Genomic DNA, 25,259 nt, shown 5'->3' with positions numbered 1-25,259 from the left:
TTTTGAGGTTTTGAAATTTGCTTTGTAAGAAATACAAATAAAAAAAATGTAGTAAAAGAAAGCCTCGACAATTCCTTCTAAAAAATACCACATGATTTTTTTTTTCTTTTATTTAGAACAAAATAAAAGCTCTTCGACTATTTTTCACCATATCAGACTTAAAATATGTAGAATAATACACAAAAATACTAAAAAGGTAGTGATAAGTGAATTTTAATTAATTAACTAATAAAAGATTTCAGCTACAAAGAAGTCCTATTTAATGCTGTTATCGGCAAGTTAACTTTAATTTTAAAATAGATCACATTTAAATTTTTTTTATCGAAAACAAAATCTTAGACCTAGAAATCTTTTTTGAAAAGCAACTTGAAATATTAACGCATGCGCGAAGGCACTAATATAATTATACTCTCACAACATGTTGCTACAGAGTATAAGAATTATTTTTATTTTAATTTTTGTCCTTCAAAGCAAAAACACACAAGACAGTAATTAATATTGTCTTAAAAACATCATAATGGCATTGTAATAATTAATAAATAATTGTATTAGCAGCGCAAGGTTTTTAGTATTTAGATGAGCAAAAAAATATTATACAATACAATACATACATACATACATATACAATATTTGAAGAATATTCCAAATGGAAATTATTTAAACTTATATCATTCAACTATGTATAATTAGCGCAAAGAAAAATATGAAAGAAAAGATATTTTAGAGATATTATCAGTAAATTAATATTAATAAAAAGCAAGCAAGGGATTTTATTTGTTAAATAGTAATGAAGATACAAATTATTGTATTATTACCAATAGTTTGGTGCGTAAGGTAAAGTTTATTAGCTTATGAAGAAATAAAAAATTGTATGCAAAATTTAGTAAACTATTTAATAAGTTTATGACTAAGCTGAATATAGCATAGAAAATCAAGTAATAGAATTTGACAGATATAAGACAAAAAATAGAAGCCGTGCATAATGCAATGACCGCAAACCAGTATAGTATAAAAAAGCATTTAATCAAATTTTCAAAACGTGCAACTGAAGAAGAATATATACAAACATAACATATAAAAGAATTTGTGAACATTGAAAACATGCAATCATTTCATTTTTGAAAAACAAATATTTTGGTTTTGAATATATTTAAATGATTTGTACATATAATTAATTTAAAAAAAAAAAACATTTAGATAATGATTTTCGAAAAAACAATTTGTTTTCTAGTTCTGATTTTTTTTTTACTTGAAGCTTTTAACAATAAGTATTTTAGTTTTCAGAATTTAAATGATTTATACAAATAATGAGTTTTAAAAAATGTTTCAAAAATAATTTTCGAAGAAATTTATTTGTTTTCCAGTTTTGAAATTATTGTTATTGAAGCTACTAAACAGATTTTTGTCGAAAAATTGTTTGCATGAATATTTTTTGTGCAATTTCTTTATTCAAAATTCGAAACTTACTTCAAAACATAAAGTATTTATATAAAAAAATGGAAAAACTGAATTTAGTCGATGCTCCCAAGCAGATTTTTGTTTCAAACATTGTTTGCTTCAAAGCTTTCACGCACATATTTTATTTCAAAATTCGAAACTTATATGAAATAAAAAGATATTGAGTATTTAACGTTCTTCGCACACTTTTTATTTTAAAGCTCGAAATTGATTTGAAATAAAAAAAAAAATAATATAAAAAAAATTTTAATAGAAGCTTTTAAAAAGATTTTTGGTACCAAAAAATGTTTGCTTTAAAATTTTCTTTGCACATTTTTTGGTTTAAATTTCAAAATTGTTTTCATATAAAAAAAAATTTGAATTGCTTTAAAAAGCCTTTCATGAATCGAAGCTGCCGCCTCGATCAATTTTTCTTTCTCTGTACCCAGTAAATTGGGCAGAAAACCAGTTTAACTTCGACTTAAATTTTTTATATCTCAACCGGTTAATTACATTATTATATTAATATTTTCCAATTAATGTCGAGTATCAGACACAAGTACTTATAATAGATAGATAATAAATGAGGTTTGCACCGCGACCTAAGGTTTATTGTGCCCTAAGTACTTATAATAAGGCGTCAAAACATCAGACTGAAATTTATAAAAAAAAAGTTCAGCCGTAACTGGAAGCAATTGTTCCATACGTATTTTCAAAAATGTTTTCTGAAAAGTGTCTTAAATTATTTTCGACTTAATTTCGTTATTTTTATTATTACTTATTTTCAGATTAATTTCGAATTTACAAAAGTTCTTGGTATCAATTTTACTTACAAAAACATTAAAAAAATAATAATTTCGAATCTAAAAATTTCTTGGTAATATGTTATTTTTCTTACAGCACTTTTAAAAAAATTTCTCAAAAGAGTTTCAAATTATTTTCGAAATTATTGAAATTCTTCGTACCTCTCAATTTCACTTACAACAACATGAAAAAAACTCTGTAGAGTTTCAAATTATTTTCGAATTAATTTCGAATTTTAAAATTTCTTGGTAACACTGTTGCAAATTATTTTCGAAATTATTGAAATTCTTCGTACCTTTCAATTTCACTTACAACAATAAAAAATTTCTGAAGTGTTTCAAAATATCTTTGCATTTATTTCGAATTAAAAAGTTCTTTGGACAATTCAATTTTTACAACATTAAAAAAAAATACTGAAAAGTGCTTTAAATGATTTTCGAACTTAAAAAAATTCTTGATATACTAATTTTTTTTTAGTTTGAAACTTAAAAGTGTTTCAAATTAATTTCACATTAAATAACCTTTCATTTAGTTGAAAATACAAAAATTCTTTAACTTAAAAACCTTTATTACTTTTCATTTAGTTCAAAATCAACTCAAAGACTTCATTTAGCTGAAACTATAAACATATTTCTTTAACTAAAAAACTTTATTTGATTTACACACAGTACACTCACAATTTCACAAATTCATTCTATTGCTTACACGCATACACATACACTTCTAAAAATCAGTTGCATTACTAACTCAACTTTTGGAGAACAATTTGCCATACAAAAATAAATATACAATACTTGAACACATTATATACAAATGATTAGAATGAACCGTATTAACTTATAAACAGACTTAACTAATATTGAAAACCACTGCAAGAGCAAAAATGCGAAAGCCACACACACACACTTTCATAGGGAATGTTACAGTAGTGAACCAAATAAACAAACTAAACCTTATAAAACAAAAAATAATTAAATAGTAATTTAGCGTATATACATACATGCATAGAAAAAAAAACAGAAAAAATAGCAAGGGAAAACAAAAATACAAAAGAAAAAATAAATTACATAAATTATGCAAAAATGCATAAAAATTAATTATATATATAGTTGCGAAACTGCGAAAAAAATATACATACATATATACCATTTAATCGTACATACATACGATACATAATTACTATATTCTATTATATATAAGAAAATGAAAGCGCTTCGTTCGCCATTGCAAGTGCGACAAGCCAAAAAGGATGAAAGCATACACCGACATGTAAAAGAAATTTACAAATTAAACGTGAGTTGTAAAGTAAATTACAAAAATTAAAAAAAAAAGTATCACAACTAATTAAACTAATTGCATTGCATTACATTTAAAACGTAAATAAATTAAATTAAAGTACATACTATATATACTTATATATAAAACAAAGTAGTTGCATAATTTCAATTCGCAAATTTTTTGCTGAATTGATAGACAAAATTTTCAGCGCGTTAAACGCTAAATATTATTAATTAATATTATAACACTATTATTATATGTTTATTATTAACAGTACTTATATGATTATTATAAATAATAATTATTTATTATACAATAAATAATAATTATTGTTTAGTATTAAACTGTACCGATGATAAATATAAGCAAGACAACGTAGCAGCATGCATACATACACACACACACACACAAATGCACACACATATATATTTAACGGTGTAGCATGTGGCAAACACTGCAAAAATTATTATCATTAACAGAAAAAAAATTAAGAAAAAAAAACTATTAAATATTAAAGATATAAATTATTTATGAACAAACGCTGGAAACGCAAGCAGAAACCAAAGCGAAACAATAAATGAACGGCGCAGAGTGGGCGTAGCGAAATGTCTGATAAGTTGTAGGCATATTTACAAGCATTTAAATATCCAGTATACAATATATGAATACATTTCATACATATGATATTTAATAGTAAAGCAAGAAAATTAAATATCTAAGAGCTAACACATAAATACAAACAAACAACTTAAGAAAGCGCAAATGTTATATAACGTTGGCAAGCGTAAGGCAATTATTACTAAGCATTGCTAGAGGTAGATGAATACGACACAAGAATGCAATGCAAACGGAAATAAAATAAAAATAAACATGACAAGCACACACACACGCCAACGAAAACTTGTTGTTTTTTTAGCAAGCCTATACAACACACATACACACATGCTTATATATGCATACACATACTTACGCTGAACAGCAGTAGCATATGCTAATACATAGACGCATACCCATATAAACATATACACATTTGTATACACAGGCCGCGCCAAGCAGCGATCGCCCAAACCACACACAAATCCAATATGACTAATTTTCTATTAAACCCATTTTTAACACGCAACAATTGCTGCTAAAATAACTAAAAATTAAACAAATAACTTGCATATGTTATGCTTGCAGAAAAACAACTACATACATACATACATACATAACAAAGAAGTAATTAAAAAAACCAACTTATTACACACACATTATATTATTATTATAATTCAACAATAACAGCAACAAACTAATATATTAATTACTAAACTAATATATTAATTATTATTATGATTATTATTATTATCAATTATTATTATAATAAATTATTATGAATTATTACATAATTAAATATAAAACAAATATATTACAAGGATATATTAAGTACTATTACCAAACAAAACACAAAAATAATAATAATACTCTTTATGCTGATTATGCTGATTGCTAGTCGAGGAAATATATGATAGGCGTAATAAACCACAAAAATTAAAAAAAAAATAATAATAATTAAATAAATAATAATAATTAAAAAAAAAACACAAAAAAAAATACAAAAAGCCTAACAAAAAATCAACAAAAACACAGAATATATATTATATATACTTTATAGACATTTAACAAAAACCTAAATGAAAACAAAAAACCCAAAAACAACAAAAACAAGAGGAATAAAACGCAAAAAAAGTAATAAAATAAAGTTACAAATAAAACTTTTAACAAAAAAATATATGTGTTTTTATTTATAGCGGTTAACAGGGAATTTTTATTTTTATAAAAAACAAGAAAAAATATTCACTTCGCTTGACACACCGCGTACAGGTAAAAAAAGATTTTGTATTGTTTGTGATCGGTCAGTTTTTATGGCAGCTATAAACTATAGTGTCCCAATATCGTTAGACATACAGACGTAAATGACAGCATAGTACGCTTACCATTTATGTATGTATATATACTTTATAGGATTTAAAAAGCATGAGTCATGCTCAGTTGTCAGAACACATAAACAAGGTAAGTTTGACAGCAAAAAAAGGAAAAGCAGCAAGTAAGGAGGGGCTTACTTCGGGTGTAACCGAACATTTCATACTCTTAAAACTTGTAAGAATTAAAATAGGGGAAGTACCTGTAGTTGTTGTCAAAACTTCACATTAAAAAATGTTGCGAAAGAATTCAACATTCATCATTCGACGAAAATTATATTGAAATCATGCCCAAATGAGATATATCTGACATAAACTTAAAGCGACTAAATATAATAAATTGAGTTGATGAACAAAATATCAACCAGAAGATCGGAATTGATGATATGAGATTAACACCAAGGTCTACCATAGACCAACTACATTCATGTTCAGCGCTAAACCATGAATACCATATAGCGGGTGTTCCAAACAAAGGTACTTTTTTCAATAACCTGTTTTTGACAGATCACGCAAGAGTAGTGTCAAGTTGACATGTTATTTTTGTTTAGTATTGTTTGGCATTTTATCATGGAAAGTCTTACGTCTAAAAAATCTTTACAAATCGTGCAACTTTATTACGAAAATTCACGTTCGCTCAAGTTATGGTCAAAATAACTGACCCAGCTCCGGCATTCATTATTAGATAATATTCGACCGAATAGACCACGATTCCGTACCGTTCGCAGCAACGCGGACTGACGTATGAAATGAATTGGCGCATTTTACGGTAAGAACTTAAATTGAAAGCGTACAAAATATAACATGTGCAAAAACTGAAGCTGCTCGACATTCCTAAGCGACATCGCTTCGCTCTGTGAGCTCTTGAAAAGTTCCAAGAAGATCCGACGTTTTGAAGCCAAATTTTGTTCAGCGATGAGACCCATTTCTGGCTCAGGGGGTATGGAAACAAGCAAAATTGCTGCATTTGGAACGAAGAGCGACCTGAAGAGATTGAAGAGCTGCTATTTTATCCAGTAAAACAACGGTTTGGTGTGGTTTGTGGACTGGTAAAATCATCTGTCCACATTTCTTCAAAAATGATGCCGGTGATAACGTAACCGTTAATGTCGACCGTTACCGCGTCATAATAACCGACTATTTGATGCCTGAAATTGAAAATCGTGATCTTGGCGACATTTGGTTACAACAAGGCGGCACCACTTCCCCCATATCACATCAATCAATGGATTTATTGAGAGAACACTTCGGTAAGCAGATAATTGCACGTTTGGGGACGGTCGATTGGCTACCAAGATCGTGTGATATTACACCGTTAGACTTTTTCCTGTGTGGATATGTAAAGTCTTAAGTTTCTGCAAACAATCTCGCTTCGATTCAGACCTTGGAGCAAAACATCACGCTTGTCATTCGCCAGTAACCAGTCGAAATGATCGAACGGGTCATCCAATTGGACTCAATGGATGGACCATCTGAGACGTAGCCGCGGCCAACATTTGAAAAAGATAATCTTCAAAAAATAAATGCCAAAGAATGTTCTTTTGAATGATAATAAACATTCTCCATTAAATTTAAATAAAAATCTGTGTTTCTTCTTTAAAAAAAAGTAGGGAACCTCAAAATTGGTCACCCAGTATACACTTTATAGGGTTTAAAACGCATGGGTTATGTTCAATTGTCAGAACCCATAAACAAGGTAAGTTCGACAGCAAAAAAAAATTAGCAACAAGTAAGAGGGCACGAGGGGTGCTCCGGAGCCTATTTTGTTGTCATAATAAAGATTTGTATAAAATACGTACACATGTACAGGTTGGTTGGAGGGTTGGTTAGTCTCACCAAGAAATAGCACTACTATCTACAAAAATTTTTTTTCTCAAGTTGGTACATCTTTCGTGTAAACACATGCAAAGTTATGAATCAGTTTGTCAATTTATTCTTTGTTTACAAGCCAATTGAAGTTGACGTGGCAGAGTATTTTTTTACAAGTAATATGGAAAAAATTGAATATCAAGTGGTTAAGGAGTCCTCACCTCCAAAACGCACCGTTGAATTTTGGGCTGGCGAGTTCAAACGTGGTCGCGCTAGGCATGAAGACGATCCACGCGAAGGACGACCAAATATCGCAACCACACCAGAAATCATTGAGCAAGTTCATAATATTGTTAGTAAAGATCCAAGTTAGACTAAGCGTGAAATTGGCAATGCCATAGGCATCTCAAACGAACGAGTATTTCATATTTTACATAGAGAATTACAATACGCATGAAAAAGCTGTTTGGAAAGTTAGTGCCGCACACGTTAAGAATTCAACAAAAACTGTATCACACTGAAAACAAATTTCTCAGCATAATTTGGAGCGCTGTAAGCAGAATTAAACCGATTTATTGCGTTGTCTTATAACTATGGAGGAGACTTGGATCTACCACCATGATGCTAAATTGAAACAAGAACGTTTACAGTGGACTGAAACTGGTTATTCAGCTCCAAAGCAGGTGCAATCACAACTATCAGCAAAGAAGGTTATGGCATCAGTTTCTTTGGGATGCAAAAGAAATATTGTTGATTGATAAACTGCAGAAATGTAAAACAATCAACTCTGAATATTATTGCAGCCTTTTGGATCAGCTGGATGAAAATACTCGTGAGAAAAGACCTGGTTTGCAGCACAAACAAAAATAATTTTTCATTTTTTCGTAGAACGAAGTAGCTATTACAGCGGTAGACGAGTATTTTACAGAGCTGCCGGAAAGTCTTTATAGCGATGGCATAAAATTTTTGGAAGATCATTGGAATAGGAGAAATTTTTCAACCAACCTGTATGTGTATATTTTTATTTTTAGGCAGTCCGGCTCCAATTTGCGCAGTTTATATAACAAATCACACTTACCACGATTTTTCCTATAACAAATAATTCAAGATATTTATATGTAGTTGCAGTTGGTTGCTAATCGCCTACAAAGTATATTTTTTATTAAGTGTTCTGGTTTTATTTTAGACTTTTTTGTATTTGTTTTACTTTGATAGTTTACTTTCGTTATATGAGTACTTTGTGTACGAGGAGCAGATTTTAGCGTAATTACAGTTATTTTTTATGTTTAATTAGATTTTGTTTTAGCTTCCACTTTAACGGTTTGCTTGCATAAATTTTTGGAGGTATTTTCAATTTAATATAATAAATTTTTAAATATATATTTTTTCAATTTTGTAATTAATAAATCCATGTTAGCTTTTTAGTATATAATATATATATGTATGCATATGTATGTGTTTTGTTTGTGTATTGTAGGTATTAAGTATGCATATATTTATGATTGAGGAATTAGTTACATTAAATACAAAATTATTATTTTTTACTTGGTTCTGCTTCTTTATTTTTTAGTAAAGTGTTAGAGCAAGCGCGCGCACTTACATACATACATACGTACATACACAGATAGATGTCCCTTTAATACAATTTTATGCGCATTTTTTTTTTTTAACTCATAGTAATTAATTTGTTAACGCTATATCTAACATATGAGGGCTTTTAGTTTTTGTGTTATTTTTTTTTTTTTTTTTTTTTATTTGTTTATAAAAATAATGTTAATGCTAACGCTTATATGTAACAAACGCGAAGTTAACGGGTTTGATTTTATTCCTTGCAATCAAATTTATATATATATATATTTTAATACATTTAACAGACAACAGGTGAAATGAAAAAAATATGGTAAATAGATTAAGAACAATTTAACTTTTAATCTTTATAATAATCAACTAAAAATATTGATAATTAAAAAATAAAAATTTGAAATTTGAACGTTCTTTTTGGCATAAAGGCATGAATTTTAAATTCAAAAAAAAAAGAAAAACAATTGAATTAAGTCCTACACTTTTACACTGCACCGTAATATTTAAGCAAATAACAACTTAAGCATATACTGAATTCTAATTTTCAAATACTTCAACATAAATACGAAAGAACAAAGTTCATAAAGGTGAACGTGTGGTTTATAGGACAAGTAGCTACATATTTAACGGCGTGTTAAGTTGTTTTAAATCAATGCATGACAAAATATATTAACCAGCATAAACATTTGCATCACTTTTAGTTGGAATTTTTAAAATACTACAACGCATATATATTTTATAACCAGCCGCAAACAAGCCTTTGGCGTTTTCCAACTTTACAACTTTATTATATAAAAAAAAAAATTGATGTATTATCACTAATAATTAATTTGCAAATAAAAGTAACATTAGTCATATATTAGCCGTTGCACGTTCGTTGCGCGCGATGGTGGGGGGACATTTAAGGCAGGCGCACGCCCAAACGCGTTCATGGCGTTATGATAAATTAATTATTATTGTTGTTGTTTATTACAATTGAAGCCGACATCATGGCGGTCAGCGTGGCAATTACGAGTATAAATCACAATCAAATTCAAATATATATATATATAAGGATTTGTGGTTTTTCATTTGAAATTTGTACGCCATTTTTGTGTGATATGGCTTTTCGTAAAAAGAGTTCCTACCAGTGTGTTATATGCGGCTTAGATTGTGTTGTTAATTTTGATATATAGATATATATTAAATATTTAACACATTTAATTTGTTATTTTTACCATATGATAAATGACCAAAGTAATGTATACATATTCGCACATAAATCTAAATTTATATATTCCGTAATTGCATATTTTTAATGTATTTCATTTTTTTTTTTCTTTTTTGTTGTTTATTCTTTCAGCAATGCCCACTTTTTATAAGATGATTTTTTTTCGGAAACTTCTTATTTTGTATATTATGCACTTTTTTTTTTGTTTATTTTTACTACTCGAAAAAAGTTCGTTGCATTGTGTTCCTATAAATGTATTCGCTTTTGTTTCTATATACTTGTACAAGCTAGATACGAGTCATTTCGCCCGATTATACAATTTTTGTATGTTTATAACTTTCAAGTTTTAATCTGTGTTTTTTTCTTTCTTTTTTTTGTTGGATATCTGTTTAATGCCGACTTTTTCATATGTGCAATTTAATCATATAATTTTGGTAATCCGTTTTTTACATACGACGGATCCATAGCAGCTAATAGACTATTATGATTTTATTCCTTTTTTAGAATTTCTAACTTGTATATAGGTTCTCTTTTTTCTTTGCGCAACTTAATATTGGTAACATATTGGTATAAATATGCCAGCATGTAATAATTGTATAACTTTGAGTTATTGAAAATCTGCACACTTTTACACCTCCGAAAAGTCGCTTTCACTATCATCGCTGGTGCCGGACAGAAAATCAAGCCAATGGTAATCGCGTTGTTCGACAAACTCCCACAAATAAATCTAAAATATAGATACAATTTAATTTTGTGCACATGTAATTATACAACTTACTATATTTTTGTACATACATCTAGCAAATCGATGAAATCGTTTGAGCCACGATGTAATTTACGTGCACGCTTTGGGCAACCCACATCGACTAAATTCCCATTGGGTAGAGCATGTTTATAAAAACATTTATTGCCAAATGGACACTTACCATCACCCTGAAATATATATATTTCTTTAGAAAAGAATTAAACAATATTTTATTGAAATATTACCTTTTTAAAGTATTTGCAGTCTTTCACACCAAGCGCTAATCGATAGTCGTTGAGCAGCTTATCCTTTTCTTCCTTAGTTTCCACCCAAAAGGCACTGGGACAGACAAAATCTGAAGATACGCGACACTCTGGACATGAGCTGTAATAATTTTTTTAATTATATTTTTTACTAATTTTTTTTATTTTATTTTTTACTAATTTTTTTAATTATATTTTTTACTAATTTTTTTAATTATATTTTTTACTAATTTTTTTAATTATATTTATTAAAAATTTTGTTAAATAATTTTTTTAGTAATTTTTTTAAATGCTTTTTTTAATAATCATTTTATAATTTATTTTTATACCTTTTTTTTTTTCCTTTTTTTTTTATTATATTTTTCAATAATTTTAGGAAATTTTTAAAATAGTTATATTATAATTTATTTTTTTTTTCTTTTCCAATATTTTAAATATTTTTTTTAATAATTATTTAATAAAAAAAATTTAATATTTTTTGTATTTTTATATATTTTGTACTTTTTTTTAATTTCTACATAATTTTTTTTTATTTTTTATAATTTTTTTTTTAGTTTTTATTTTATTTGTTTCTTTAATATTTTTTATACGTTTTAAGCTACTAATTATGAATATAATATAATAAGATAGTTTCAATTTACCGTGTGATCTTATGTTCAAACTGTTTTGCCTGCCGCCATTTCCGTATGCATTCCAAGCAGAAAATGTGGTTACAATTCGGCAAAATTCCAAAACGTTTCTCTCTTCCAGCTTTTTCCATTATTGTGTCGAAGCAAATACCACAAGTTTTATCCTTGGAGCGGGCAATAGCAAATGACCACTCCATGGCTTGTTCATGCTGCTGTAAACATTCTTGATTATGTTTGCGGCGTTGCGGTTGATCACTTGGATGTAGACAAAACTGGTCGCACATTTTACAAAGTTCCATGTGTATGCCATAAGCACAATACGCACCATACGGACAGGGACCCTCAAATGGGCATTCCATTTCAAGCATGCCTTCGGCATCGGTAACTTCAATAAGGTTTGTACGCTGTGCCACATTATTACCACCAACCACTTCAGCCCAAGATTTTTGTATGTCATTGTTCGTTGGACACATGCTCGTTGCACCTTCATTAATAGAGTTATCAGCAACTTCTTCAGCAGAGTACGTTTGTCGATAACTTTTCGGCACAAAAACTGGAGCATTTATCCAATTTTGTCGACTAGTACTAGGTCGAGCATTTAGAGTTTCTGTTGTTATTTTCTGGTTGTTTGTTATAGAGGTTGTGGGATTTAGAGATTCAGTTTCATTACTACTGTTATTAATTGCTTCGCCGCCAGTAAGAACGTGAGAAAAACGGCACGAGCTGCCATAATGGCACACACCACGTTGAAAATAGCGACAAATAGGTGGATTCGCCATCATAATTGGTTGTGCTCTTGACATTGCTGTTGCACCTTCGTCCACGTTTAAATTAGACATCATAGAAGTTAAACCGGCAGCTATAGTACCACCGAATCCAACTGATGGCACAAATGCAGCAGATGCATTCATATTTATTTTACACTTTAATTTTTAAATTACATGAAATACTAAGGAGGTGGTATCGTGAGCACACCTTCACCAGTGCGTCAACGTGGTTTCACTTTCACAGAATTTGAATGAGTGTAACTGAATTAAGAAATTGCTACACGAACACGACAAAGGCAAATGAACTCTCAATTAGTATTCTGGTTCTCTTACAAAGTTTTTGCTTTTATATTTCTTTGTGTTTTCTTTATAACTGATGCTGTATATTCCGCCAAGCGTCCTTTATCGCTTTCTTTGTCCTTCGACGTCTATGAAATAGACAGGTTACAAAAGGTTTTGCCTTTTCTTTCAAGAAACACGCAATCTACCTGTAAAACAAAAACAAAATCGTATAAATATTATTCTAACGGTCAGCATTTCTTAGTTGTGCATTATTTGTAATGTTAATATTTCTAACAAATTATAAGGAAATCATTGAGAATCTGTTCCTGTAACAAGTAGAAACAGAAAAATGAAAGTCATAACATATCATAAATATTATTTTAAAAAAAATTCTACAGTGGTAAATTGTAACACATTTGTCAAAAACGTTTCCCTCGGTAATTACAACAGCTGTCATTCTTTCAGTCCTGCCAAATCATTTATAAACATATTATATGGCAATGCAATACCACAGAGAATACACATTTGGCCGTGAAAATCTTATCCTAGCTATAAACAAAACAAATAATAAATACGAATTATAACATAAAACAATAGCATATAAATAATAATATTAGAACTTAAATGCAAAATTGATTTTCAAGGTCCATTCTATTTCACTTAAAAACTAATTTTCTCACTATATCATAGTACACTTTCTTAACGCAACGAAGTCCTCCTTTGCATGAAAAATTTTGTAACTGGCGAATTCAAAGTACAAATAGTCTTAAATTTGGACCTTCATGGTCATATCCAGAAAGCAAACACCATAAAGCGCACATTCTACATAAATAAACGTCTGATGCACAAGCGATAATTACGTCGATTTCACAATTTTCGTTGATATGTAAATGTACGGATTTGTAACCAATTATATTAGTTTTGCTAAAAAAAATCACCTCTTTAAGCCAATATCCAATCTTATTGAAAAGTTTTGAAAATATTCACACAATTTGCGTCTTTTCCACAAACGCTGAGCAAATCTTTTGCTTTGCACTGACGTCTACCACAGACATGTAGACAATGATGCCAGACTTACAAATAATTGACGGTACTTATGTGATGGGTTCACAAATATTAAAAAAAAACAAATATTTAAAAAAATTAAGTGTATTAATTTTAGTTGCACAAGGAATAAAAGAAGCAAAATGGCTTATTGCAGCAGAGAACGTATATGATATAAGTTCTCTAGAATGATTTTTGTTTTATATAAATAGAGTTCGGTTTAGTTAAAATCTTCCCTAGTCCTACAGATGTCGCCAGTAGTATTTCCAATGCAACTCTGCTAAAATCCTCCAATGCGATGCCAACTACTAAAACATTTATTTTCACTCGGCCATTTTGGTCCAAGTCACCGTCGTTTGCATACGTTTCGTGCTTTGGTAGGTTTTTAAATCTGTGAAAATAGGAAGCATCTTATTATATATCTAATAACTTACTTTGCGAATATATATTTCGAGTTTTCAACTACCATATAAAATGTATTCATTATGCTTGCAGTTCTTAAATTCTTTTCACGAGTCCCTAATTACACAACTTGATTCAAGATGGTTAGGGAGAACAAGGCCGCCTGGAAAGCTCAATACTTCCTTAAAGTTGTCGTAAGTATTCTATGAGTAAACATAATTTTGAAGTTAATCCAATGATGATAAAATTTTACGTCTGAATGTGTATCGTCCGGATGTCTTGCTTGAAAAAGCTGAACCCAGACGTCCTGATACACGTTACGTTTGACAAAATTGCGTCTGAGTCATGGCATAAAAAAAAACACTTTGTATGTGGTTTCTCCAACTAAATTGTGTATTCCAATTTGCAGGAACTCTTCGACGAATATCCTAAGTGCTTCATCGTCGGCGCTGATAATGTTGGCTCAAAGCAAATGCAAAACATCCGTACTAGCTTGCGTGGATTGGGTGTTGTGCTCATGGGTAAGAATACTATGATGCGCAAAGCTATTCGTGGTCATTTGGAGAACAACGCTCAATTGGAGAAATTGCTGCCACACATTAAGGGCAATGTTGGTTTCGTATTTACCAAGGGCGATTTGGCTGAAGTTCGTGACAAATTGCTTGAATCGAAAGTGCGTGCACCTGCTCGTGCTGGTGCTATTGCTCCTTTGCCAGTCGTCATTCCAGCACAAAACACTGGTTTGGGTCCCGAGAAAACTTCTTTCTTCCAGGCTCTTTCGATTCCAACCAAGATTTCCAAGGGTACAATTGAAATTATAAATGATGTGCCCATTTTGAAGCCAGGAGATAAAGTTGGTGCTTCAGAAGCTACTTTGCTTAATATGTTGAACATTTCGCCCTTCTCATATGGTTTGGCCATAACCCAAGTATACGACTCTGGTTCCATTTTCTCACCTGAGATCTTGGACATCAAGCCCGAAGATCTGCGTGCGAAATTCCAAGCTGGTGTTGCAAATTTGGCCGCTGTATCGTTACAGATTGGTTACCCAACTATTGCTTCGGCACCACACAGTATTGCCAATGGTTTCAAGAATCTGTTGGCTATTGCTGCTGCCACCGAAGTAGAGTTCAAGGAAGCTGCTACCATCAAGGAGTTCATCAAGGACCCCAGCAAGTTTGTTGCTGCTGCTGCTGCCTCTGCTCCAGCTGCTGGCGCTGGCGCTGCTGCCGAAAAGAAGGAAGAAGCCAAAAAGGAGGAGTCGGAGTCAGAAGAAGACGACGATATGGGTTTCGGTCTCTTCGACTAAACAGCTTAACACTAAAGTTGATATTACACTTACCACAGGTGTACGATTATTTGGATTTTATAGAAGATTTTGGAAATATTGGTAATAATAGGACAAACGATCCTAGAGTATACTGTAATTTTTTAACGCACGAACTTAGTGTTAGTAAATTATTGTCGTGGTCTGACACACCCAATGGCAAGTTACGCACTAAAAACGTAGTTATCCAATTGTATTCTAAATATGTACACCCAAATAAAGTTGTAATTTAAAAAAGAAAAGTATGACTACTTAATTTAGGTTATGAATTTTTTTGATTGCAATATTTAACAAGGAATTTTGATGCAGTTTTAAGTAGCAGTATTCAAAGTAATTTCTGAATATAGCGAGTTAAATATCAACTAAGGAAATCAATTAGTTCCAAAGTTTCGCGATGAAAATACCCGAATTTGGATTTGACATTACTACACATTTTCTATATGTATTGTTCTTTTAGATCACGCTTGACTACGTTAATGTGTACATATTTACCTGCTGCGTGGAAGTAGGGCTTTGTCATATTCAAATCTAATAAAACTTTAAAATTTGTATTTCGGCAAAAATTATTGTATATATGTATATTTTTATATAAGGACACTTTGTATTACAATATTTGATATTGATAAATAATTGAACATCGCAATGTTATCGTTTGCTTTAATGATAATTTACTTGGCCGTCAAAACGGGAACACAAATATGTGCTCGTGCTTAAATAGCAGCAGTCATAATACAATAGGCACTTTAAATATTTTTGTAAACAAACAGTAAAAGGTTAAAGAACAAATTAACGGGAGGCCTTATAAAAAAAATTGCGGACCTGAAGAATGACGACGAATAACAAAAGCACTAATATGTAATATCAATTGAATCCTGGATAGGATTTCCCCATTCTCGAGCCACGATCATAATCTCGTTCTTGGTTAGTTTAGGACCGATAAGTGGGTTCATTTGCGTCATATAACAGCACAGCCAGCTAGAATATATATATATATATATAAATATATAATATATAGGAGGGTAGAAAATTTTTTATTTTTATATAGGTACTTACAATAGCCAACAGGTGGAAGCTACCAACATTAAACAACATTGAGTGATACTATAAAAGAATAGGAATTTAAATATTTTGATTTGTGGCATAGTTGTACTGTAAAATTAACTCACCCTTTGTCAGGTCCGCGAGCCAAAAATGGACAAATTATTCCAATAAAGCCCCAAATACAGGTGATTATGATAGGTGCTAGCCATGGAGAAACCATTTTACAATATTTTAAACCGTAATACTGTTAATTTGATAATAGTTTACGCTAAATAACTTCCGAAAATGCAATTCCAAATAAATGGTGCACTACGATGTGGAAAATATCTAAAATTGGCAAATGACTTTTCCAGCTTAACAAATGTCACATGACCAGACATGGGACTTCTACTCACAGCTGTTCAATTCAGCAAGTTGCTTAATGAAATTTGCACGGTTGCAATCAAAATGATTTCCGAAAAACGAATCTATTTTGAGTGATTAATAATTTTGACAATTTTTGAGACAGTTTTTATATTTACCACTAATCGTTGATATTATGAAAATATGTAAGGAATATTAGAATATGTCAATTTATATTTGTGTTTGATGTTTAATTTATTCTGCTCATCTTGCTCAATTGTCAGCTTTTTTACTCCGCATCTCCACAGGCAATAGACATATTTAACCATTTGTCAGATACATTGCCATTGAGGTTGACAATGATTTTGTCAGAGATCGTATAATAACTTTATATATTCTCTGTACTCTCTGACTCACACGCTTTGATGTGACATAATTTAAAAGTCAATAGGTAACCCCACGGAAAGCTAGCTCCCAGCTGACACCGTGCCTGGCTAAGTCTTCTGTGATTTTCGTGGCTCGATGTGATGTGATTTATAAGTCATGAGGTGACTTCACAAGAAGTTGGCTGCCAACTGGCTCTATATAAGTAAAGCAGACACCATGCCTAGCCAGTGCTTAGGTGACTTTCGTGCCTCGATGTGATGTGATTTAAAAGTCATGAATTGACCTCTGAGGAAGCTGGCTGTCAGCTGGCTCTATATAAGTAAAGCAGACACCATGCCTAGCCAGTGCTTAGGTGACACTCGTAACTCGATGCGATGTGATTTAAAAGTCATGAATTGAGCTCTGAGGAAGCTGGCTGTCAGCTGGCTCTATATAAGTAAAGCAGACACCATGCCTAGCCAGTGCTTAGGTGACACTCGTAATTCGATGCGATGTGATTTAAAAGTCATGAATTGAGCTCTGAGGAAGCTTGCTGTCATCTGGCTCTATATAAGTAAAGCAGGCACCGTGCCGAGCCAGTGCTTAGGTGACTCTCGTGCCTCGATGTGATGTGATTTAAAAGTCATGAGGTGACTTCACGAGAAGTTGGCTGCCAACTTGCTCTATATAAGTAAAGCAGACACCATGCCTAGCCAGTGCCTAGGTGACTCTCGTAAGTCCATACGATGTGATTTAAAAGTCATGAGGTGACTTCACGGTAATGTTTGCTGGCTCTATATAAGTAAGGCAGGCACCGGGACTGGATGTGATTTCAGATCGATACCTCAAAAACCTAGGGACTGAATCGCGTATATGCAGACAGACGGACATGGCTAAATCGACTCAGCTCATCATGCTATATGCAGAGAACATACAAGAATTGTTATAAGTTCTCTGCGTTAATGGCCAATTCGCATGGAACTTTTTCTTCACTTTGCGTGAACATTTGTTTATATAGAAAAATTCGATGTAAGCTTTTGTATGAGTATGTTCACATAAAAAGTTTTCGACTCAAAGGCAAACAAAATGTTAAACAACTCTCATCGTTATATGCTTTGCCAAGCTACAGTTGCCATTTTTATTAGAGAGAAACACTAAAACTGGATTTAGTACGAACTGCCATGCAAAGCGAGGAAAGTTGTATGTGAATGGGTCTTAAGGGGTACTTGCAATTTCAACTGAAAATGCACTAATTGAACATACGCAATATAATAAATGTCAGCTGGATGAGTTTCAATTACAGTTCAGTGGAGTAGTGACAAGCAAAATTATTGAAAATGGTTTTGGAAAGTACTATGATATGGTGAGCAATTTTAAATAATTAAATAATAAATTCGAATAATTTTTAGTAAGTTCAAACAAAAAAGAACTGCCTAATTACTTTGGTGTTTAATTTATTTGTTAAAGTTTGACTTTAAGCTCTACCAATGCACATTTTTGATTGCGGCTTTATGTACCTGTGTATTACGAAGCGTTTTTGTTGTTTTCTTTTTTACTTTTAAGTTTCGACAATAGTGATTACCAGAGAAATGGTGATTACTTCCCGACGCGTTTGAATGTCCAGAAGGATGGTATTAATCTAGTTTGCCTCACAAAAGTTCGTTCTAATCCAGAGAACAATGTTGGACTGATGACTATATCCAAGTACACAAACAAAATTAATAAAATATTCGAAATTTTTAATATAATTCATTTTGTTTATAGCACCGTTGAGGTTCTTGCAACACTTACTAGTGATGTTGGGCGTATTTTTTCAAAGATGCATTTAATACAACCAAAGGGAGAAATCAATTTACTCACTGGGATCCGTATTGCACATGTAAGTTATTGGATGCAATTGGAATCCTTAAAATATATCATATCACTTTACAGTTGGTTCTTAAGCATCGACAGGGTAAAAATCACAAGATGCGTATTGTGGTATTTGTGGGTTCACCTATAAATAATGAGGAAGGTGAATTAGTAAAACAAGCTAAACGTTTAAAAAAAGAAAAAGTAAACGTCGACATTGTCAGTTTTGGAGACCATGGAAACAACAATGAAATTTTAACTACTTTCGTAAACGCACTAAATGGAAAAGATGGTACAGGTTCCCATTTAGTTAGCGTACCTCGGGGCTCGGGATTATCCGATGCATTGTTATCCTCACCAATAATACAAGGTGAAGATGGCATGGGAGGGGCAGGTTTGAGTGGTGCTGGTTTTGAGTTTGGTGTTGACCCCAATGAAGATCCGGAATTGGCTCTCGCTTTACGTGTATCCATGGAAGAACAACGTCAACGCCAAGAAGAGGAACAACGGCGGGCTCTTTCAGAATCAAATACTGCAGGAAATACAGAAGTGAATGCTGGCAGTGCCACAACAGGTTCCGAAAAAACTAGCACAAATGTTGCTACTGCACTTGAAGAACCAAATTCTGAGGAAGCAATGTTGCAACGTGCTTTGGCATTATCCACAGAAACGGTAATTTCAACATAATTACATTATATATTTGTTATTGAGTATAACTTTTTCATGAAAATAGCCAGAAGATAACTTGCCTGATTTTGCTAACATGACCGAAGAAGAGCAAATAGCTTTCGCTATGCAAATGTCAATGCAGGATGCAGGTTCGTTTTGTTGAGAAATATATAAAAAAAAAATTATATTATGAAAGTTTTATTCTTTCTCTTCATTAATTTGCTTTAGCTGATGAGACCGTAACTCAACAGGCTAAACGTCCTAAAACCGAAGAAAATCAACCAATGGACGTCGATGAGGATTACTCCGAAGTAATTGGTGATCCAGCATTTCTACAGGTGATATATTTATATATTGCAATAATTTTATGAGGTTAATTCTCATATAAACAATCTTTTTAGAGTGTATTGGAAAACTTACCAGGCGTCGACCCACAATCAGAAGCTGTACGCGATGCAGTCGGATCACTCAGTAAAGAAAAAGAAAAAGACAAGAAAAGTGATGATGGAGACCAATCTCAGTAAATCTTATTTGCGCCGATTCCAATAATCCCGCTTTAATAATAAAACTATATTGAAACGTAATATGAATTATTTTATAATAAACTTGCATTATGCAAATATAATGCCTAAACCATACGAGCTTATGTATTTAAAAAATGTAACCCTAGTATCTAATATGAATGTGTTTTAATGAGGGTTTGTTTGAAATTTAGTTTGATCATTACTGAAAGTATCTTATATGTTCCTTGACTATGATTTGTAAAACATACTTGTTTTGTATACTATTATTAGTGCAGTATTTGTCATAAGTCCAGTAAGGACACATTTCATTGATGTTGGGCAGAGCTCAGCAACTAAATTGTATTTTGTTTTATAGGATTTCGGTTCATTTTAATATTGAGCTGAGCATCTGTATCATAACCATTTGTGATACTATATTGATATATTGACTTCAATTATATTCCTCTCTTAGGCACAAATTACACATATTACACACATTTCGTTTCAATGACAAAAACGGATTATTTAAATTATAAGCGATCGTATATTTTAATGCTTTTACTTTACAACTTCACAAAAACTTTAAATTTTATTATGTACTGAAAGCAATTCTTCCAATGTGGTGCTGAATTTACTTGCCACCTTTATATTCCTTCAAATGGAGCAACACCCACGCCGGTACAACGAGCAACGACACGCACATTCCTCCACCCAAGATGATTTTTTCCTGAAATACATAAATAAGACATGCGAATATATAACTTATATTTCTCGTCCAAGTCAGTTTACGTAACCTGCTTATATAGTAGGAATATACTTACGGCTGTAGACACCTTGTTTATTGGTGGTCCAGCAATGACAGATTGGCAACGGCTTTGCAATCCATTTCGGATAGCTGGAACCAAAAGACGAGCGGCACTGTTTTGGAACATTTTCTTTTTTAATATTATTCACTAAAAATTTGGCGACTGATTAACTTCTGGCCGAAATTGGAATTATTCCACTGCCACACTTTGATCGATAATTTTTTGACAATCGTCTTTTCAGCTATTCAGCTGCGTATTAGCGGCATCTACAGTTATACCTTAAATGCATTGAGTTTAAAAATTATATTATCCACAGAGAAATCACTCAAGTTCAGCGGAAATATTTGGCAATATTACGAAACAATATTATAACAACGATGGTCTTTTTAGGATTTTCCAATTTATAAAAACCATCCAACAATCAAGAATAATTTAGTATTTTTAAAAGAAAAGTAAATTTTGCAAAGGCGTATGCGATTTTTATGTGCATTTATTGTCAATTATTGAACATACCTTATAGATAAATCACCATCTGTATCACAGTGAACATATGTATATACATATAGTGATTTATACAGCCGGTTAAGATAAAAAAATTGATTGAATTTGTTTCAAAAATATGACTGCTTTTGAAGGTAAGGATATTGCGAAAATTATTTCATATGATAAAAAATGATGAGTTCTTTAATTGCACAGAATTTGGTGTTTTACCAGAAATTGCTAAGGCGATTGATGAAATGGAGTGGACACTACCCACAGATGTACAAGCCGAAGCAATACCTCTCATTCTGGGAGGTGGTGATGTTTTGATGGCTGCTGAAACCGGATCCGGAAAAACCGGAGCGTTTTGTTTGCCTATTTTGCAAATTGTCTGGGAAACATTGCGGGACCTTGAAGAGGGAAAAGTTAGCAAGTCTTTGGGAGCGGGTGGTAGTATTGCACCATGGACGATGTCGTTCTTTGATCGTGGAACAGCGCTTGCAGTGACACCAGATGGTTTGCGTTGTCAATCGCGTGAGTTTAAAGAATGGCACGGATGTCGTGCAACAACTGGTGTGTGTGGCAAGGGTAAATTTTATTTTGAAGCCATCGTGACAGACGAAGGTCTATGTCGTGTAGGTTGGTCTACGCAACAAGCTAATTTGGATCTTGGTACCTGCCGTAATGGTTATGGATTTGGCGGTACTGGAAAAAAATCCAATAATCGTCAATTTGATGACTACGGTGAAGCCTTTGGAAAAAACGATGTGATCGGTTGCTATATAGACTTACAACAAATGGAAGTATCCTTTGCTAAAAATGGCAAACATCTTGGATTAGCATTTCGAATACCAGAAAATCAACGTAATGAAAACTTCTATCCAGCTGTTGTATTAAAAAATGCGGAAATGCTTTTTAATTTTGGAAAAACTGAATTTAAGTATCCTCCAAAACAAGGATTTATTGCTGTATCTCATGCAGTTGCAGGACAATTTAAGTCTAACCCGCTTGCTAGTCCGACAACCAATGCCGCAGCTAACAAACCAGCGCCTAACGCACCACAAGCAATTATCATTGAGCCAAGTCGTGAATTAGCAGAACAAACCTATAATCAAATAGAAAAATTTGGAGTGCATTTAAGCAATCCAAATGTGCGCTCACTTCTACTAATCGGTGGGGTTAAACCGGAGCAGCAGAAAAGTGCTTTACAGCAGGGTGTGCATATTGTAGTGGGTACACCTGGCCGTCTCGAAGAGATGATTAGCAGTGGTTTTGTACAGTTAACACATTGCAGGTTGGTGCCCTTGCGATAATGAATTCTTTAAAATAATCTTTTAAAAATAATACCTTATATTTAATGGTAGATTTTTTGTATTGGACGAAGCTGATGCACTACTCAAACAAGGTTATACTGATTTAATTGATCGTTTACATAAGCAAATTCCGAAAATAACGTCCGATGGTCGGCGATTACAAATGGTTGTCTGCTCAGCTACGCTACATGCATTTGAGGTGAAAAAAATGGCCGATCGTTTAATGCACTTTCCTACTTGGGTAGATCTCAAAGGTGAAGACGCTGTGCCAGAAACGGTACATCACGTTGTCTGTATGGTTGATCCACAAAAGGATACATCTTGGTATAATCTACGACAACATATACGCACTGATGGTGTACACAGTCGCGATAATGTAAATCCACAGAATCACACACCAGAAACATGGTCAGAGGCAATTAAAATCCTTAAGGGCGAATATTGTATAGCTGCCATTGAGCAGCATAAAATGGATAGAGCCATAATTTTTTGCCGCACTAAACTAGACTGTGACAATTTGGAAAATTACTTTAAATCGCGAGGTGGCCAACGTTATTCATGTGTTTGTCTACATGGAGATCGAAGACCACCGGAACGCAAACAAAATTTGGAAATGTTTAAACGAGAGCAAGTAAAATTTCTTATTTGCACCGACGTAGCGGCAAGAGGCTTGGACATAACTGGCTTGCCATTCAGTACGATTATTTCTTTATATTATTTGCCTCTACGTATATGTATTTTTAAAATTTATTATAAAATATTTTTTAGTGATCAACGTTACACTGCCCGATGAAAAGTCAAATTATGTACACCGTATTGGCCGAGTGGGACGTGCGGAACGTATGGGTTTGGCCATTAGTTTAGTATCATCGGTGCCTGAGAAGGTAATACATAACAGTATATTTTGTATTTTTTTATTTCAAGTTTATTATCATTTATTATAGGTTTGGTACCACGGAGAATGGTGCTCGACAAGGGGACGCAATTGTCAAAATACAAATTTGACCGATGTGCGAGGTTGCTGTATTTGGTACAATGAAATGAATGTAAGCATATTTGGCATAAGGGCGAGCTAATGCCATATCGAAATAAAATTGCACTTTTTTTTAATTCAACAGTTGTTAGCTGATATTGAGGACCATCTGAATGTCACGATTCAGCAAGTTGATAAATCTCTGGCAGTACCAGTGAATGATTTCGATGGCAAAGTTGTGTATGGTCAAAAAAATATAAACACCGGTACTGGATATAAAGACCACGTTCAACAATTGGGGCCAGTTGTCGGAAAGTTAACAGATCTTGAATTACAGTCACAATCTTTATTCTTGAAACGTTTAAAATTTTAAGCAAAAATAATTATGTGTATATGGAACATCATTTAATTAACATTAGTGTTTGAAAGAAGCGCTTATAATTACTACTTAAAAGCAATGCGGACGTTATTATTATAGTAAAACATACCCTCACGAAATTCATAAATTAAATATTAAATTAAAAAGACTTAACTACTAATTTGTATTATTTAGCTTTCGGGCTTTTTGTTGAATGATCACTTTTGGCTTTTGTTCAATGTATTATGTGTAAAAATAATATTCTACACCACCTATGAAGTCTTTGTGTTGTCGGTAGTATCTTCGTCCTCTACACCCTCCTCATCTTCTTCATTGAACTGTGTACGCATTTGTTGTACCGATAATAGTTGTTTGCAAAGCTGATTACCAAATGATTCCACATAACTTGGACTGATTTTGTCTAATAGTGCATATGGTGTCTCATAAACCACTTCCTCTTCTTCATTTGTTTCTTCCTTACCGTCGTCAATTGAATTAAATTCATTAGCTACCACGCGAAAACCAATACTCGATACTTGAACGCAGTAGTCTCGCCCCTCGATAGTGCGCACATTCAGGTACACTTTACTCACATTGCTAGGAATTTCTCGGGATATTTCTATTAACGCAACATGTGGATTAACGTCTTTTATAATTGCAGCTGCTTCCTCCTCCCAGTTAATAACTTCTTCGTCGTCGTTATCATAATCAAGTATTGCAAGAGAGTTAGCATTAGGAGTAATACTCATATTTATGTATATTAAGTTAAGTACACAAAACTGATGAGAAACTTTTATATATATTCATGTGCAACAATAGCATTAATTAGTATAAAGCAAAAAATAAATAATATTTGCAAATTTATCGCTATTGTCACTTATTTCAATTTTCTTTTATATCCTTTGTATTTTCTTGAACTTGCGTGTTTCTTGAATTGAAATTTGTTAAAAATTATCTATATACATATATATAAATCTAAAAGTCTCGGCTTTATCTGAGGTGCGTAAACAGCTGACAA

General features: G+C 32.2%; 7 protein-coding genes and 1 long non-coding RNA gene across 9 annotated transcripts; 4 read left to right on the top strand and 4 right to left on the bottom strand.

Annotated features, from left to right (window-relative positions):
* The first annotated feature begins 7,294 nt into the window (after positions 1 to 7,294).
* Positions 7,295 to 9,001, top strand: LOC138857657 (uncharacterized). Its single transcript, XR_011396846.1, has 2 exons — positions 7,295 to 8,121; positions 8,178 to 9,001. It is a non-coding gene; the product is annotated as an uncharacterized lncRNA (long non-coding RNA).
* Mkrn1 (Makorin 1) lies at positions 8,901 to 13,836 on the bottom strand. Of its 2 annotated transcripts, none has more exons than XM_014233842.3 (5): positions 13,705 to 13,836; positions 11,730 to 12,972; positions 11,071 to 11,209; positions 10,876 to 11,013; positions 8,901 to 10,807 (listed from the first exon to the last, which is right to left on the bottom strand). In XM_014233842.3, the coding sequence occupies exons 2-5, from the start codon at positions 12,626 to 12,628 to the stop codon at positions 10,709 to 10,711; spliced, it is 1,275 nt and encodes a 424-aa protein (XP_014089317.1). In that variant the 5' UTR covers positions 12,629 to 12,972; positions 13,705 to 13,836; the 3' UTR covers positions 8,901 to 10,708. The 2 variants fall into 2 exon arrangements, with proteins under 2 accessions (XP_014089317.1, XP_036216866.1); XM_036360973.2 differs by lacking the exon at positions 13,705 to 13,836 and adding an exon at positions 13,163 to 13,215.
* A 248-nt stretch (positions 13,837 to 14,084) lies between these two features.
* RpLP0 (ribosomal protein LP0) lies at positions 14,085 to 15,781 on the top strand. The gene is made up of 3 exons (XM_014233781.3): positions 14,085 to 14,187; positions 14,306 to 14,406; positions 14,622 to 15,781. Exons 2-3 carry the CDS (start codon positions 14,353 to 14,355, stop codon positions 15,519 to 15,521), a joined length of 954 nt encoding a protein of 317 aa, XP_014089256.1. The 5' UTR covers positions 14,085 to 14,187; positions 14,306 to 14,352; the 3' UTR covers positions 15,522 to 15,781.
* A 303-nt stretch (positions 15,782 to 16,084) lies between these two features.
* On the bottom strand, positions 16,085 to 16,950 carry VhaM9.7-b (Vacuolar H[+] ATPase M9.7 subunit b). The gene is made up of 3 exons (XM_014233791.3): positions 16,706 to 16,950; positions 16,593 to 16,640; positions 16,085 to 16,514 (listed from the first exon to the last, which is right to left on the bottom strand). The coding sequence occupies exons 1-3, from the start codon at positions 16,798 to 16,800 to the stop codon at positions 16,388 to 16,390; spliced, it is 270 nt and encodes an 89-aa protein (XP_014089266.1). The 5' UTR covers positions 16,801 to 16,950; the 3' UTR covers positions 16,085 to 16,387.
* A 1,549-nt stretch (positions 16,951 to 18,499) lies between these two features.
* Rpn10 (regulatory particle non-ATPase 10) lies at positions 18,500 to 20,446 on the top strand. Its single transcript, XM_014233787.3, has 7 exons — positions 18,500 to 18,651; positions 18,852 to 18,992; positions 19,053 to 19,167; positions 19,221 to 19,811; positions 19,873 to 19,957; positions 20,037 to 20,146; positions 20,210 to 20,446. The coding sequence occupies exons 1-7, from the start codon at positions 18,626 to 18,628 to the stop codon at positions 20,330 to 20,332; spliced, it is 1,191 nt and encodes a 396-aa protein (XP_014089262.1). The 5' UTR covers positions 18,500 to 18,625; the 3' UTR covers positions 20,333 to 20,446.
* A 386-nt stretch (positions 20,447 to 20,832) lies between these two features.
* COX8 (Cytochrome c oxidase subunit 8) lies at positions 20,833 to 21,348 on the bottom strand. The gene is made up of 2 exons (XM_014233827.3): positions 21,133 to 21,348; positions 20,833 to 21,038 (listed from the first exon to the last, which is right to left on the bottom strand). Exons 1-2 carry the CDS (start codon positions 21,241 to 21,243, stop codon positions 20,943 to 20,945), a joined length of 207 nt encoding a protein of 68 aa, XP_014089302.1. The 5' UTR covers positions 21,244 to 21,348; the 3' UTR covers positions 20,833 to 20,942.
* Positions 21,349 to 21,485: 137 nt separating this feature from the next.
* Positions 21,486 to 24,415, top strand: Ddx1 (ATP-dependent RNA helicase Ddx1). The gene is made up of 6 exons (XM_014233824.3): positions 21,486 to 21,752; positions 21,814 to 22,891; positions 22,962 to 23,605; positions 23,679 to 23,794; positions 23,855 to 23,956; positions 24,029 to 24,415. The coding sequence occupies exons 1-6, from the start codon at positions 21,737 to 21,739 to the stop codon at positions 24,254 to 24,256; spliced, it is 2,184 nt and encodes a 727-aa protein (XP_014089299.1). The 5' UTR covers positions 21,486 to 21,736; the 3' UTR covers positions 24,257 to 24,415.
* LOC106616902 (GSK3-beta interaction protein) lies at positions 24,215 to 25,201 on the bottom strand. Its single transcript, XM_014233826.3, has one exon. The coding sequence runs from the start codon at positions 24,988 to 24,990 to the stop codon at positions 24,514 to 24,516; it is 477 nt and encodes a 158-aa protein (XP_014089301.1). The 5' UTR covers positions 24,991 to 25,201; the 3' UTR covers positions 24,215 to 24,513.
* Positions 25,202 to 25,259: the final 58 nt, after the last annotated feature.

Source organism: Bactrocera oleae, chromosome 6 (genome assembly GCF_042242935.1).
Source record: "Bactrocera oleae isolate idBacOlea1 chromosome 6, idBacOlea1, whole genome shotgun sequence".
NCBI lineage: Eukaryota > Metazoa > Arthropoda > Insecta > Diptera > Tephritidae > Bactrocera > Bactrocera oleae.
Note: the sequence above shows the minus strand (reverse complement) of the source record. Positions and strands in the feature narration are given on the sequence as shown.